The 12,799-nt window shown below is 47.4% G+C and overlaps 2 protein-coding genes across 4 annotated transcripts in view; one reads left to right on the top strand and one right to left on the bottom strand.

The window, feature by feature from the left end:
* Positions 1-4,485, top strand: part of ADAMTS7 (ADAM metallopeptidase with thrombospondin type 1 motif 7) — a 48,839-nt gene extending 44,354 nt beyond the window's left edge. The window contains exon 24 of the mRNA XM_048955815.1: positions 805-4,485. Coding sequence (XP_048811772.1) covers positions 805-977 — 173 coding nt within the window. The 3' untranslated portion in view covers positions 978-4,485. The remainder of the gene's footprint in view (positions 1-804) is intronic.
* A 1,660-nt stretch (positions 4,486-6,145) lies between these two features.
* CIAO2A (cytosolic iron-sulfur assembly component 2A) lies at positions 6,146-12,680 on the bottom strand. Of its 3 annotated transcripts, none has more exons than XR_007379047.1 (6): positions 12,428-12,680; positions 11,740-11,904; positions 10,267-10,316; positions 9,120-9,165; positions 7,662-8,358; positions 6,146-6,821 (listed from the first exon to the last, which is right to left on the bottom strand). XR_007379047.1 is itself a non-coding variant. In XM_048955819.1 (5 exons), the coding sequence occupies exons 1-5, from the start codon at positions 12,552-12,554 to the stop codon at positions 8,261-8,263; spliced, it is 486 nt and encodes a 161-aa protein (XP_048811776.1). In that variant the 5' UTR covers positions 12,555-12,680; the 3' UTR covers positions 6,863-8,260. The 3 variants fall into 3 exon arrangements, 1 of the variants encoding a protein (XP_048811776.1); XR_007379048.1 differs by having other exon boundaries at positions 6,146-6,818; XM_048955819.1 differs by lacking the exon at positions 6,146-6,821 and having other exon boundaries at positions 6,863-8,358.
* Positions 12,681-12,799: the final 119 nt, after the last annotated feature.

Here is a 12,799-nt window from a genome sequence, read left to right as displayed (position 1 = left end):
TCCGGTCTGGGGCCGATCCCTGCAGCTTCCACAGGATGTTCAGCACTGGGACTTGCATGCAAAGTGTGAGGGTATTTTTCAGGCCAAGTCTCTGTGGGCAGAAGCCAAGGAGTGGATGAAACACCTGGCTGTGTCACTCTGCCTTCAGTGCTCCCTGGCTGCTGGCAGAGGAAGCCCTGCGTGTCTCAGTCGCCGCTCCTGCAGCTGGCCGGGGAGAAGCAGTTCCCAAAACAAAGCCTGTCTGCAGAACAGCATGGAGGTTTGTGAGACACCTGCAGGAAGGGAAGGAGATGAAACAAGTTAAGCACAACACAGAAATGAATTGTTGCTGAGGTGAGGGCTTTGGGGTGCTGGTAGGAGATGTGTGGCCAGGAAAGTTTGCAGAGCCACATTCAAGCACTGCTGTTGGCAGCACCAGGCCCCGACACGGCGCTGAAGACATTTGCAGTTTCGTCGTTGCATTCGCTGGCCACAAACTGAGACTGAACTGGAGTCTAGGATTGGATGGGATGAACACCCAGCTCCGGGGCTGCTGCTCTGTGCAATGCAGTGGTGACAAGGCCCAGGCTCAGCCCCGCCTGCCTTTATGGTTTCTCTGCTCTGGAAAGGTGCTGCAGGCTGTAGGTAGAAGTACAGATTTTGCTTCTACTGGTGATTAGAAATGAGGACCAATGGCTGCTCAGTGCTGAGGGGAGGGTGACTGCATTTTGTGAAGTCTCTACCAAGTGCTTGCTGATTTTCCTATCAAATGCCTGCCACGGTGGGACTGCAGTAACGCTGTCCTTGTCCTCTCACATCCTCTAGGCTTCGTTTGTGAGCGGGACCGCTTGACGTTCAGCTTCTGCCAGACCCTGCGGGTGCTGGGAAGGTGCCACCTCCCGACGGTCCACATGCAATGCTGCCAAAGCTGCCGCCAGCACGGGCACCATGGGGCTCCTGACCAGGACCGCGGGGACGAGCGGGCCTCCAGGAGGTGACAGGACCATCCCAAGCCCAGAAAGCACCTGGACCCGTGGCGGCTCTGGGAGCAGCCCTGCGGCACAGGAGGGAGCTGGGGACCAGCCAGCCGTGCTGCTCTGTCACTGCACAGGGTGGCGCGGCCCAAGATCCACACAGTGCTCTTGCAAAACACAGGGAAGGCATGATTTGTTTCATTTGTGCTACACTTTAACGGTGCTCAAACGGTCCCTCTGAGAAGTATGTCTGGTTGGGCCGGGGGTGCAGGTCTCACCAAGTGTGCTGTGCCAGAATGGGCATAGCTGTCTGTTAGGGTCACAGCCATCACTGAGCAATCACAGAGAGCATGTTAGGGAAGGGAAACTTCAAGCAGCAATTATGCGGGGAGTCTTCTCAGAAATGCTAATGGTGCTATCGTTTGATATTTTCAGCCTCTTGATGGTGTTGGCAGGCCAGCACAGAACTCTTGATTTCTATTGTTATTTTTATATGTATAAAATGAGTATCATTCCACCAGTACAGCTGACCATTTGGATTTTTTTTCCCCCTTTAAGGGACTGGAAGTTGGCAACCCATTTCTGTAATTTTCATTGGATTGTTTACGCACTGAAGCTCAATAACCATAATTTAAGAAACGGAGAGAGATCAGAGGAAGAAAGCTTTCAGCTTTAGTTACCACCAGAAGCCCTGGGCTCGCAGTGCATGCAGGGGCCCTGCCCTCTTTGTGCTGATGGCTTCATCTGTAAAAGCCCCCACCCCTGTGCGGAGCAGAGGGGCTGGCTGGGGATACAAGGCAGGAATGAAGTGAGAGATTGCTTTGGAGTCAAACAGTGTAGGTCCTTGAGTGGATCAGTGAAAGAGATGGAAAGCTGTTCTAGCCCCAGCTGTGAGCAATGCGTGTGCATGGCAAACACTGCTCCTATTTGGCCACATCCTTCCATGTGAAAGCCCAAAAGGCAAAGTGAATTGTACTTACACAACTGGATTTCGGCATGCAGTTACACTGCAGAACTTTAATGGTTGGTTAAGGTGTTTTTCTGTGCTCTTACCAGGCTAAAAACCTTTCTGCTTATGTAGATGCACTTCTGTTAAAGTTAGTTGGTTCTTTTTTACTATAGTAAGTGCTACTGTATGAGAGGCACCCGGCAGCTGGTCCGGCAGTGCTCCTATGTTAATCCTTGAGGCCTTAGGGAGGATTTGCTGTTAGGTTGGCTCCTGGAGGAGGGCGGGTGCATTTTGGTAGCACTCCTTTCTGTATTACTCTGCAGGCTGAGAAACTGGGAGACTGTGAACACAGCACTGCTTGTGCTGAGCTCAGTGGAAAAAGGACAGAGCCCAGCATCACTGCATTGCATTGAGCAGTGTGGTCACACGCAGACGGATGCTTAAGTTGTACTGTCTGGAACAACTGCAGTACTGTGTCACGTAACAAGGGGAATTCCTGTCTGTGAGTTGCATGTAAAACACAAGCCATGACTTCACCATTTGTGTTGTATTCCTTTCCAACGTGGTGTAAATTTTTACATTTTAAGAGCCTGTGTTCATTCCTGTTTTCTTTTGGGTTGGCACCGTCTGTCCCTTGCTTCTGTCAGCGCTCCTAGGTTTTGCTAAGGAATAGCTAGCTCTAAACGTGTTGGGTTTTAATGGCTATCACCCACAAGTGTGTTAAATTAAACAGTTATTGAAGGAAATTGAAGGGTTTCATATTTTCTCTTCTCCTTGGGGAATTCTAAAGGGCTTTTCACTGAAAACTCAGTTAAGCAGAAGCAGTTTAGGTCCTGGCAGCAGCAGGGGTTTGATTGCTCTCATCTCAGCTGCAGCAGAGAGAAGCAGTCAGTTTGCATCTGAAAATCATTTAAGGCTGCCCGTAGAAACTGGGATTTGTGTGATTGCAATCTGAGCTCTGTGGATTTGAGGTAAAGCACTGGTGCTCCCTGAGCTAAAGGCTTCAGCCTCTGATTTGTGGTGCAAATTGATTCATTGCAGAGCTAACCATAACAACCAAGCAAACCCAGTGGCGTTCTGCTTGTGCACCACAGGCAGTCCAGGCAGCATACATTGAAATTCAGGTGTTTCTTGAAAGAATTGTGTAAATTCTGCCTGAATTATATGCATTTCAGTACATTGGAGGTGAAGCATTTATGTGTAAGTGGCTGATCTAACTCAGTGCCATGATGCAGTCACTGAGCTGCCCTTTCTGTCACCCAACAGTGTGCAGTTCTGGAGACTGCAGCTGTGCCAGGTGTCATTTCTTCCCAGAACTCGCCTCAGTTTTCCGGAGTCACGATTCTCTTTTCTCTTAGCACATCTGACAATGCTTACTCATTTTCCTAGCACTGTTTGTGCCCCATGCCTCCAGGAAAGGTGTGGCCTCGTAAATTGCCGTGCTTGCTGAGCTTGGGGGCCGGCTGCATGCCATCCATCGCTGCAGGCACAGCTCAGGGCAGTTGCACGCTGCCAGCACTGTGCCAGGACAATGCAGAGCAGCAGTGCTGGGTGCTGCTCACACCACTGACCCCATGCAGGCGTTGGGCTGGGCAGCGTTCCCCTCCCAGAGCCCTCGCTATTAATAGGCCGTGCACAGGGAGAGCCCTAAGCAATGCTTTTTGTTGCAGATACAGGATATGTGGTTACCAGGATGCATTCAATTTGTCATTGTAAGATACTTTTGGTTCATTACTTCAGAAAGACCCCATTGAAGACCAACTCTGCAAAACACGTATGCTTCATTTGCCACACAGTAAAGGCGGGTTTCCCACTAATTGAGAACCTTCCCAATGTGGGACTCTTAAGTCTCACTGACCTTTGTCTGCTCTGTTTTACTCGGCCAGTGTGAAGAATATTGGATTTCTCTGCTAAGCTGTCAGGTGCTGCAGGGAATTTTGCTCTTGCAGCCAGTTCACCTCCCCACTGGGTTAATGCAGTGGGTGCTGCAGGCTGGGATTTATACGAATCTGGGCAAGCTTAATCACAGCACCAACCAGTACTGGAGCAATGCACAGCTGCAAAATATCTCCTGTTCCAAATGAATTGGTCTTAATGTTTGGTGCCATTGAAGATTTCAGTGTACATGGTGTAAACGATGCCATCCTCTGCCTGCAGCACAGACTGACTGCAGGCTGCTGCCATCTCTGCCCTCGTGCACCTATCATCTGTGTGTAAACACAGAGAGAGTGACATACCGATAGGCTTCTCTCTGCTTTGCACAGCTGCAGGCCTCCGCAACAGCATGAAATATTTCAGCCTTCACTGCCTTGTTCCCATCAGCAGTGTGGGGCTGCAGCTGGGTGCCAAGCTGTGTGCACAGGGAGAGGCAGTGCAGTAACATCACCTGTTGCCCTCGGGCTCTCAGTGCCATTTATGTGCAAATCTCACACATTTATCTGATTACAGTCCAGAAGCTGTTCATTTAAATTAAAGGTTATATGAAACAGGTTGGGACTCTGAAACCATGACCTGGAGCGTTTTTGCATTGGATCAGGAAATGAATTGAGATAACCCTGCTGGGATTAAATTTCTAGAGAAATAAAGCGAATCATTGCCATTTCCCTCCCTGAGAAATGCCTTTTCCTCTTCCCAGGGTATTTCAGGTCTTTCTCATGGATACGCTTACATTTAAATCAGCGTGAAGCTGGTGGAATTGTAGCAGAAATTACCGCAGTGAAGCCCACTGACCTTGGGAGGAGGCTTTGCTTGCAGCTGGTAGCACACAGTGCACAGTGCTGCTGTGCAATGCAAACTGTGCCGGGTGCAGGCAGAGTTCTCCCTCCTCACCCTCTGAAAATCTGTTTAGCAGAGGCTTCTTTTGGGGCACATCATTCACATCAGTGCTGATCTATCCAACAGCTGCCTCTGGACCATGGCACAATTGGGTACGGCACAGGAAAAGCAGTTGTGTGTTTCAAGGCTGCAATTAATGGCTTCTCAGAAAATAATAAACCAGAAACAACAGCCATCAAAGCAGTGCCAGCTGCAGCTTTGCCACAGAGGTTCCATCGAACTACCCAGCCAACAGTGGTGCAAAGAGCCCCTCACATCCAAACAGCTCCCAGCATCACAAGCAACTGAACTTCTAAACTTACAGTTCACTTCTGGGAGGCCTGGTACACCTGCAGCAGGCTGAACACAGACAGAAGCACTCCAAATGTGTGTCACACAAGTCCAGATCTGTCTTCAAATTCACTTTCTCAGGTGTATCTCTCACCACAAACATGTAAGAGGTTTTAGGTGGTTGTATTTTGTTTTTTCCTTCTCTTGAACGTCACAGAAGGAAAAGTGCCCTCTTCCACGGAGCTCCCGGAGTATCAGCAGGAGAGATCAGACACTGGGCTTTTGGTATGGCAGGAGACAAAGAGAGAAAAGGCATGTGTGCTATTTTGGGATGTTTGGTGGCAACAAGCAAATGTCCTCAAGGGACAGAGCTTTCCTGAGAAAGTTCCTGCTTCAAGGCAGAAAATGTCAAATGTGCAATGAGAAGATAAAGAGATGTTGCTGAGGGGACGGCTCTCCAGTCTCTAACAGCAGCTTTAAAGCAGGGACTCTGATAAAAAAGTTATCTTTAAGTTCACATACTTACATCTGGGGCCGTGTAAAGCAGCCCACAAAAGCAAGGACAGGCAGCAAACAGCAGCCCTGGAGCTGTGCTGTCCCTCCGCAGTGCTCTCAGCCCGGCTCTGGGCTGCCCTGCCAGGGGAGAACTGACCTGAAGGAGGAAGAAGGGAAAATAAAAACCGGAGGCAGCAGCAGCACAGGGTTTTGCAAACCTCCCCGTCTCTGAGTTCCTTTCTCAGCGCTCCCCCTCGTGGGAAAGCACTTCCAAAACACTTCTGTCTATGTGTTTCCTTCTCTCCACGAACCATTAATAGTTAGGAAAAAATCCTTTGCTTTTGTTTTTCTCCTTTTGAAAAGGAGCAAAATGACACATTCCTTCGATTTCATAAAGTCAGCATAACTTTAATTTTAAAAGGGCAATTTCTATGTGAAGTTTTACTCTGTTCAGCTGACTCTGCAGACTTGCAGACATCGCCTTGAGGCCATTTCAGATATGATGTGACACCGAGTCCTGCCGAGACTTCAGCGAGAACAAAGGTGCAAGGAACACGACAACCACCACAGCCCAGCAGCTGAACAGCTCTGAAACTCCTGGAGAAAGTGCTAGGCTGCTGCTGCTGGCCATTAACTCGGCAAAATGCATCCTTTATTAATTAAAGACTGTTAACTATTTTATTTTCCGTTTGCGACACATTTTGTGTTTACTCTGCCATGGTGCTGCTCATCCTTCCTAGGGCATCCTGAATGATTTAGGAGGTTTGAAATGGCAGATTACCCCCTATTGTCTCTTTCTTAAGAGCCTAAAAAAGTAGAGCCCAATGTCAGCAGGAGCCTTCAGGCACCATCATGCTAAAACAACTCACAGACAAGCTCCCCTTCTTGTCAGCTCTTACTGGAGATTCTCAAAGCAAGCTCACTGCTCACTGCTGAATGTCACTGCTTTCAGAACAGTCTCTTAGTGAGCTTACTGGGGGCTGCTGTCCATTCTAAGTTTGCCTTTGGAGATGCAGTGATTAAAACTGATGTACAAATTCTCAGTGAATAAACACACAATTTCCAAAAATGCTTCCAGAGGAAACGAGATACATTCTCATGGCGCCAAGTACTTGGAGAATGAAGTGCCTTTACTTTGTGGCCATTTGCCAATGCAGCATTTCATCATCTCACCATGTTAGTGCATCAGAGGAAGCCTCAGACCTTCCAAGACAATCACAGCACACGCTACCAATGTAATTCTTTCACAGGACAAGATCTCCCTCTGCTCTTCATCTGTAAACTTAGCTGGCAGGAGCTGTTGCCATTTCAAGAGCCTGCTGGAAAAAAAAAAACAACACAAAACCTTTCTAAATGCCTTTTAGGATATATTGTGGTAGGCTATTCCAGCTGAAATGTAAATACACAGATTGTTGATTTTGACCAAAGTGGGACTTTGGCACTGAAGCAGGGAGATTACAGCTGTGACATCCGTCAGAGCGTCGTTCTACAAGAACATTTTCTCCACCGTTCATAACGCGCAGCCTAGATGGAACCCATTCAGTCATTCATGCCTTCAGGAGAGCTTCATGAAGCTCATTATTAAAATGGTTACAAATCCCAGAAATCTCAACAGATGTTGCACAGAACTCTGAGGATTTCTTGCTGTTTAACCAAATACAAGCCTGCTACAGTCATCACAGCTCCACTTGGGAAAGGCTCCAACCCAAGTTTTTTACTTGGGGGAAAACCAGTTGCACAAGCTGCTTTGCACTGCCCAGGTAACACCTCAGGATCTGGGAATGGTTTGCCAGCCAGCAGCACACACAGCTGCACACAGGCTCAGCACTGGGGCCCTCCTGTGGCTGTGCTGTGGATCCTGAACATCACTTCTCCCCAAGGACAGCCGAGAGAAATATCCGCCTAATTCTTCAGGGAAAGTAAGTGCATGGTCAAACCCACAGCTGCAGCAGGAAATGAACCCCGGGGGACTTGAGAGAGAAAACACGTGACAGCTGACAACATGATGGATGCCCCAGGTCAGATTAGAGAGGGAGCAGCAAAAAGAAACAGAACAGCGGTGACCACAGGCTGCAGGCTTCTCTCCTGTCCCACGCTGCAGGTAAGCTGCAACAAACAGCAGGATCAAACTGGCAACACGTCGCCACAGGAGAACTTACCCTCAAGGTAATTGGAAACCAGAATCAGAAACATGTACTTGTAAACAATACAGACATTTAGCAAAAATGGGGTCTCGGTAAAGGCTGCAGTCCAATCGCTTGGTTCCCAGTTCACTGAATTCATTTCAATTTTAATGTGTTCACTGGAAACAAACAGGTTGAATAAACGTTAACTTCTCTAGCAGAAACCCAAACCTAAGCTAAAGAAAAAAAAAAAAGGTGCTGATCTCAAAGCAGCATTTCAGTACAAGAATCTCTTTTATTTTTACAGTGTGGTGATTGAAACCATAGAAATTTAACCTGCAAAACTGCGTTTGTGTCACAATGTCCATCAGAAGGCAATACATACGGTGCTGTTTCATTTTTTAATGAGATAAAATACTTCTCTGGACACCAGATATTACAAACTCTTAACACTATATACTTTGTTTTATTTTAGAGACTGATTTTTCATAATTTATATCTATCTTATAAACAATTTTTTTAAAAAACATACAGAAGATAAAAAGAACTCAAGTATTAAACTCAAGGCTTTGATTCCTCTTTTTTAAACAAAGATAACTTTAAGAAACGTATCAAAATGCTGTGTGCTGCAGCTCCTAGTCAGGCTCTGTCACGCACTGCTCCACGATCTCACGCAGGTTTGGATTCTCCATCGCAGCTGCGACTCTCTCTTTGTCGTTGATTTGCTTATTGACTGCAGAAATAGGAGAAGTGAAGTCAGAAGCAGTTCTGAGTGGTACTTTATGCATACAGCACGTGAGCACAAGTGCAAGGCGGGGTTTCTCCAAGCCCCCAGAATGGCCAACTCAAAGAGGGAGAAAATGCTGCGTTACAGAAACAGTGCGTTCTGCCCACCTCACTGCAAATCTCTATTCAGGCAGAGGACTGAAGTTTGCACAACAGCCCAAACTGAAATGGTGAAGTGCTGTGCTGGCAGACATCTAGGATGTATAGCTGAGCACAAAGCCAAGGAGTTGAGAGGAGAGGTTAACAGGAAATTGTAAAACAGAGCGAGGGAGCACTCAGTCACAAAAAAACATCCATCAGAACCAAAAGTTTCCTGCTTTTCTTGTTTAGGAAAAGAATACAAGGTACAAGGTATGCTAATCAAGTGTCTTCAACTGAAGTGTGAAGTTTGTGACAAATTAGTAGTCCGTGTTCTCCAGGTTCAATGTCTTGTCATTTAATGGCAAGAACTGGTTTTCCCCCACATAAAGATTTCTGCTGGTTATGAACAGGGGCCGAGGCGTCGCCTCAACAGAGGCTTTAGCAGCTGTTTGAGATGGTGATTAAATGCAGCTCTGGAAGAATTCAGTGTCCTACAGATTTTATTTTAAAAATACAGATAACCTTCACAGTGTTAAGATCATCAACAGGCAGGAAGTTCTTCATGCTAATAACTGAGCAGCACAACAGCAACTTCCCAAAGAACACAGAGTCTAAAGCTCTACTTACTGTCTTCTTCAGTGGAATGTGTACCTTCAGATATGTAGATTTCCAGCTAGAGGAGAGATCAGTGTTAGATGCATTCATCAACTGTAAAATAGATCCAGTACCAAAACAAAAAACTATCAAACACATACAATGCATGGAATCTGTACCTTTCAAAATGTTCCTATACAATGGAAGGGAACCACTGACAGCAACTGATCCGAGCCTTGTGACTGTGTTGCAATAGATCTATCTCCATTCAAGGAGGCCTCAGTACTCCTTCAAAACTGTGGCAGCATTCATGTCTCACTAATATCAATGGCTCATGTGAAAAATCCATTGCAGCTGGGCTGCTTGGAAACAGAGTGCAGAATTGGCATTTTCTTCCTGACAAGCTCTCTGCTGGTCACAGCTCAAGGACTATTTGTTTGAAAGCCACCAGAATTGCAAGTGTCACTTTCACAAGCTAAGAACTCTTGGAAATCCTTAGGAACAGATTTGTAAAAGATAAGGCTTTTAAGTCATACTCAATGACAAGAAACACATGTTCTATCTGAAATGGTGGCATAGTACATTATCTGGTTTCTGCCTGGGAGAGACTATAGGACTAAATGCTAAACAGGCCCAAATTGACTTCATGCATTTAACTGAACAGGCCTGGCAAAAAAAACACCAAACAAACCAACAATGTCTAACAAACAGAACAACAAGGAAACGTCATGGAACTGCTGTAGTAAAGGAAAAGTAAACAAGTCCAGTGCATCTTATTTTATCTCACTGAAGCAAAACCCACTTGTTATCATGTGCCCAGCGTAACAGATCACCATCTTCCTAATTACCTAGAAATACAAGCCTTGCTTCACACTGCCGTAACTGGAAAGATGAAGCTGGCAACTATAAAAACAAAAGATTTCAAAAAGCAGCACCGTGTAACAAGCTACAAACTGTTTTGTAAAGGAAAGGAATCTCCACATTTATTCAGAGGTCCCTTCCAGTACTCCTGCTCTGCAATGTTCACTTCCTCCATAAACAACAGGCTGTTTAAAAGACTCATCCTTTATCACGGTTTGCAAGTTGCTCAGTCCTGCAGCATATCCTTTCTTAAAGAACACTTAGCATTGGAAGTACTTATTCCTGTAGCTTGAAGCAGGTTTCAGAACTGGTATCTTACCTTATGTCTGAAAGGCAAGCATCTCTGAAGTTTTATTCTTAAACAAAGGCCTGGTAAACAAAGCAGATTAAGAGACATCCCTGTCAAATTCAAGGTTTTGAGGTGCATTTTCAGAGAACACGTATTTAACAATGAAACCCACCACTATACTTGGCAACCTTTTCCTTCTGCATTCTGAGCTGCAAAAGCCACAGAGGAGACCAAATCACATTGCTGACCCTTTTCAGGCAGTCTCTCGGTTGAGCTCATACCTGCCTTACAAACTTAGGAGGTTTTGGTCCCCAGCACCCCTGAGAAACACTGGATGCATGCAAATTCCACCATTTCCAGCCTTCTGCCCTTTTGATAGAGCTTCCTGGCTATTGTTGTGGCTGTCTCTATGCTGAGAAGAATGCTTAGCTTGTTTTTGTTAAAAACCCAAAACAAAATGTTGGAAGAATAGTTGCAAGGCCTGCCTGCAACAATTTGGAACTCAAGTTCATAACTTCACTATTTTAGATGTCTAACATGCAGAACTGGAAAATAATTGAAAATAGCACTCAAAAAACATCATCCTTGGGGCCACATAAATCTACCAAAAAATAAGCTGCTGCAATAAGACAAAAGCTGTGCATCAACAATCAGCATTCGAATTTTACTTCAAAAATATGCAAGTATGGATTTGTATGTAGCAAGTAGTACTGCTGAGAAAGTCTCCAGAGTGACTGAGCAGAGAACTGCAGTTTGTCTTGGAGAGCAACACCCCAGCTAGAGGACAGCCCTACTGCTGCACGTCTCCCCACAACCTGGCTCCACACTGAGCTGCACATGGACAGCCACAGCCATGCTGCAGCCCTGGTTTGTGCTCAGGTGAGCCAGTGCTAACAGCAAATGCACCCCGAAGCACTTCAGAGAACTCTGTGCAGATGAGGACGCTTGTGGAAACAAAAGAACAAAACCAAGAAAACAACTGTTTACTGCCTCTATTCTTACACATGCTACCCGATTACTTAAAATAATCACCATAATCTTTTCCTGCAACAGAATGAGGAACCTGCTTCACAGGTCACACACTGTGTTCCACGCTGCTTCTGAATAGATTTTTGAGAGCTGCTTTGTTTTGAAGTTTTCCTAACGTGAGAAAAACAGACGACCTGCTTGCCCCATCCCTGCAGGCATTCAGGGCCAGGCTGGATGTGGCTCTGGGCAGCCTGGGCTGCTGGTTGGTGACCTGCACACAGCAGGGGGTTGGAGCTGGATGAGCGTTGTGCTCCTTTGCAACCCAGGCCATTCTGTGATTCCATAATACGACCTTCAACAACTTCCCATTCCTTCTGTTCCTTGTTTGTATGGCCAGAAGGGCTCTCAAGATGAAATTCACAGCTAAACTGCTGGTAAAACGATACTGAACTTTAACTAATAAGAATATTATTCAGACAATCTAAAATTAACTTCGCACTCATTGCTGAAGATGTAATGAAACAGAAATGTTACCAATGAGAGTAGCCAAAGAGCAGTGAGGTACTGTTGGTGTGAACCTGATGACAACCAGATACTCTTCCTCGCCAATCTCATTCACTTTGACGCAGCTTTCCGTCACCACTTCCAGTTCTTCTAAAGTGTTTGGTTTCTCCGGGTCCCGGATGGTTCGGATGATATCTAAAGCAGAAGACAAGCCAGTGACAACAAAGTCACTTTCCTAAACTTAATGCTTCTAATTAAAAGCCATCTTCCCGGCAGCGCTCGCTTCGATCCTGTTCCGAGGCACAGCTGTAAATACCAGCAGTGCATTACGAGTTCCCTGGGAGGTGGGCAGATCGAACCAGCTGCTGTATTTGCTATTGCTTTCACCATCCCATTCTAATCAATGCCTACTAATGGACATAGAACACCTTCAGAACTGCAGGCGATTTAAAATCAGCCTATCCCAGCACAATGCTCCGGTGCGGCATTTCACACAACGCTGCTCGCCCTTCGCGTTTTCCCACGTCTAACTTTGCGACGAGGCGGGTCGATCCTCCTCCCCACCTCCGCCCTCCCCTCCTCAGCCCAGGCTCCACGGATGACGCTTCGAGAGCACCTTAAGCACAACCTACGGCCACCGCGCGGCTCCCGTTCCGCCGCCGCTTCCAGGCCCGCCCGCGTCCCGCCCCGCGCGGCCCCGAGCAGCTCCGCCAGTCACCGTAAACCTCGAGCGCCTTGTCCTGCTCCATGGCCCTGCGGGGCGGGGCATGGCAGCCCCTACGCAGCCCGGAGTACCGCAGCACTCTGCTCAGCGTGTGCGACAGCAGCCCCAGCACCAGCGACATCCTCCCGCTCCGCCATGGGAGAGCGCGAAACGGCCCCGCGCGGCCACCGTCCGGCGGAGGGAGGTGCGCCAGGGGCGGGGCGCTGCGGGGCGCGGCTGCCGCTCGCTGCGGGCGGGGCGTGGGGAAGCGTCGCTTGCCGGGCTCTGCTTGTCCTCCCGCGGTTGCACAGCTGCAGAGCGGCGAGCCGTGACGTTAACCGTACAAACTGCTGAGCCGCGTCGTTCGCAGGCTGAGAAAGGCCTTTG

This window comes from Lagopus muta, chromosome 10 (genome assembly GCF_023343835.1).
Source record: "Lagopus muta isolate bLagMut1 chromosome 10, bLagMut1 primary, whole genome shotgun sequence".
Lineage (NCBI taxonomy): Eukaryota > Metazoa > Chordata > Aves > Galliformes > Phasianidae > Lagopus > Lagopus muta.
The sequence above is the reverse complement of the archived record's forward strand: the minus strand, read 5'-3'. Positions and strand labels throughout refer to the sequence as shown.

Bases quoted from the DNA above. Each gene is read 5' to 3' on its own strand.
- CIAO2A (XM_048955819.1), bottom strand. From the start codon at position 12,554: ATGTCGCTGGTGCTGGGGCTGCTGTCGCACACGCTGAGCAGAGTGCTG. The intron at 11,905-12,427 runs GTGACTGGCGGA...CTTCTGCTTTAG, and splicing joins CAAGGCGCTCGAGGTTTACG to ATATCATCCGAACCATCCGG. The intron at 10,317-11,739 runs GTAACATTTCTG...TTTGTTTACCAG, and splicing joins CTCTTTGGCTACTCTCATTG to GCCTTTGTTTAAGAATAAAA.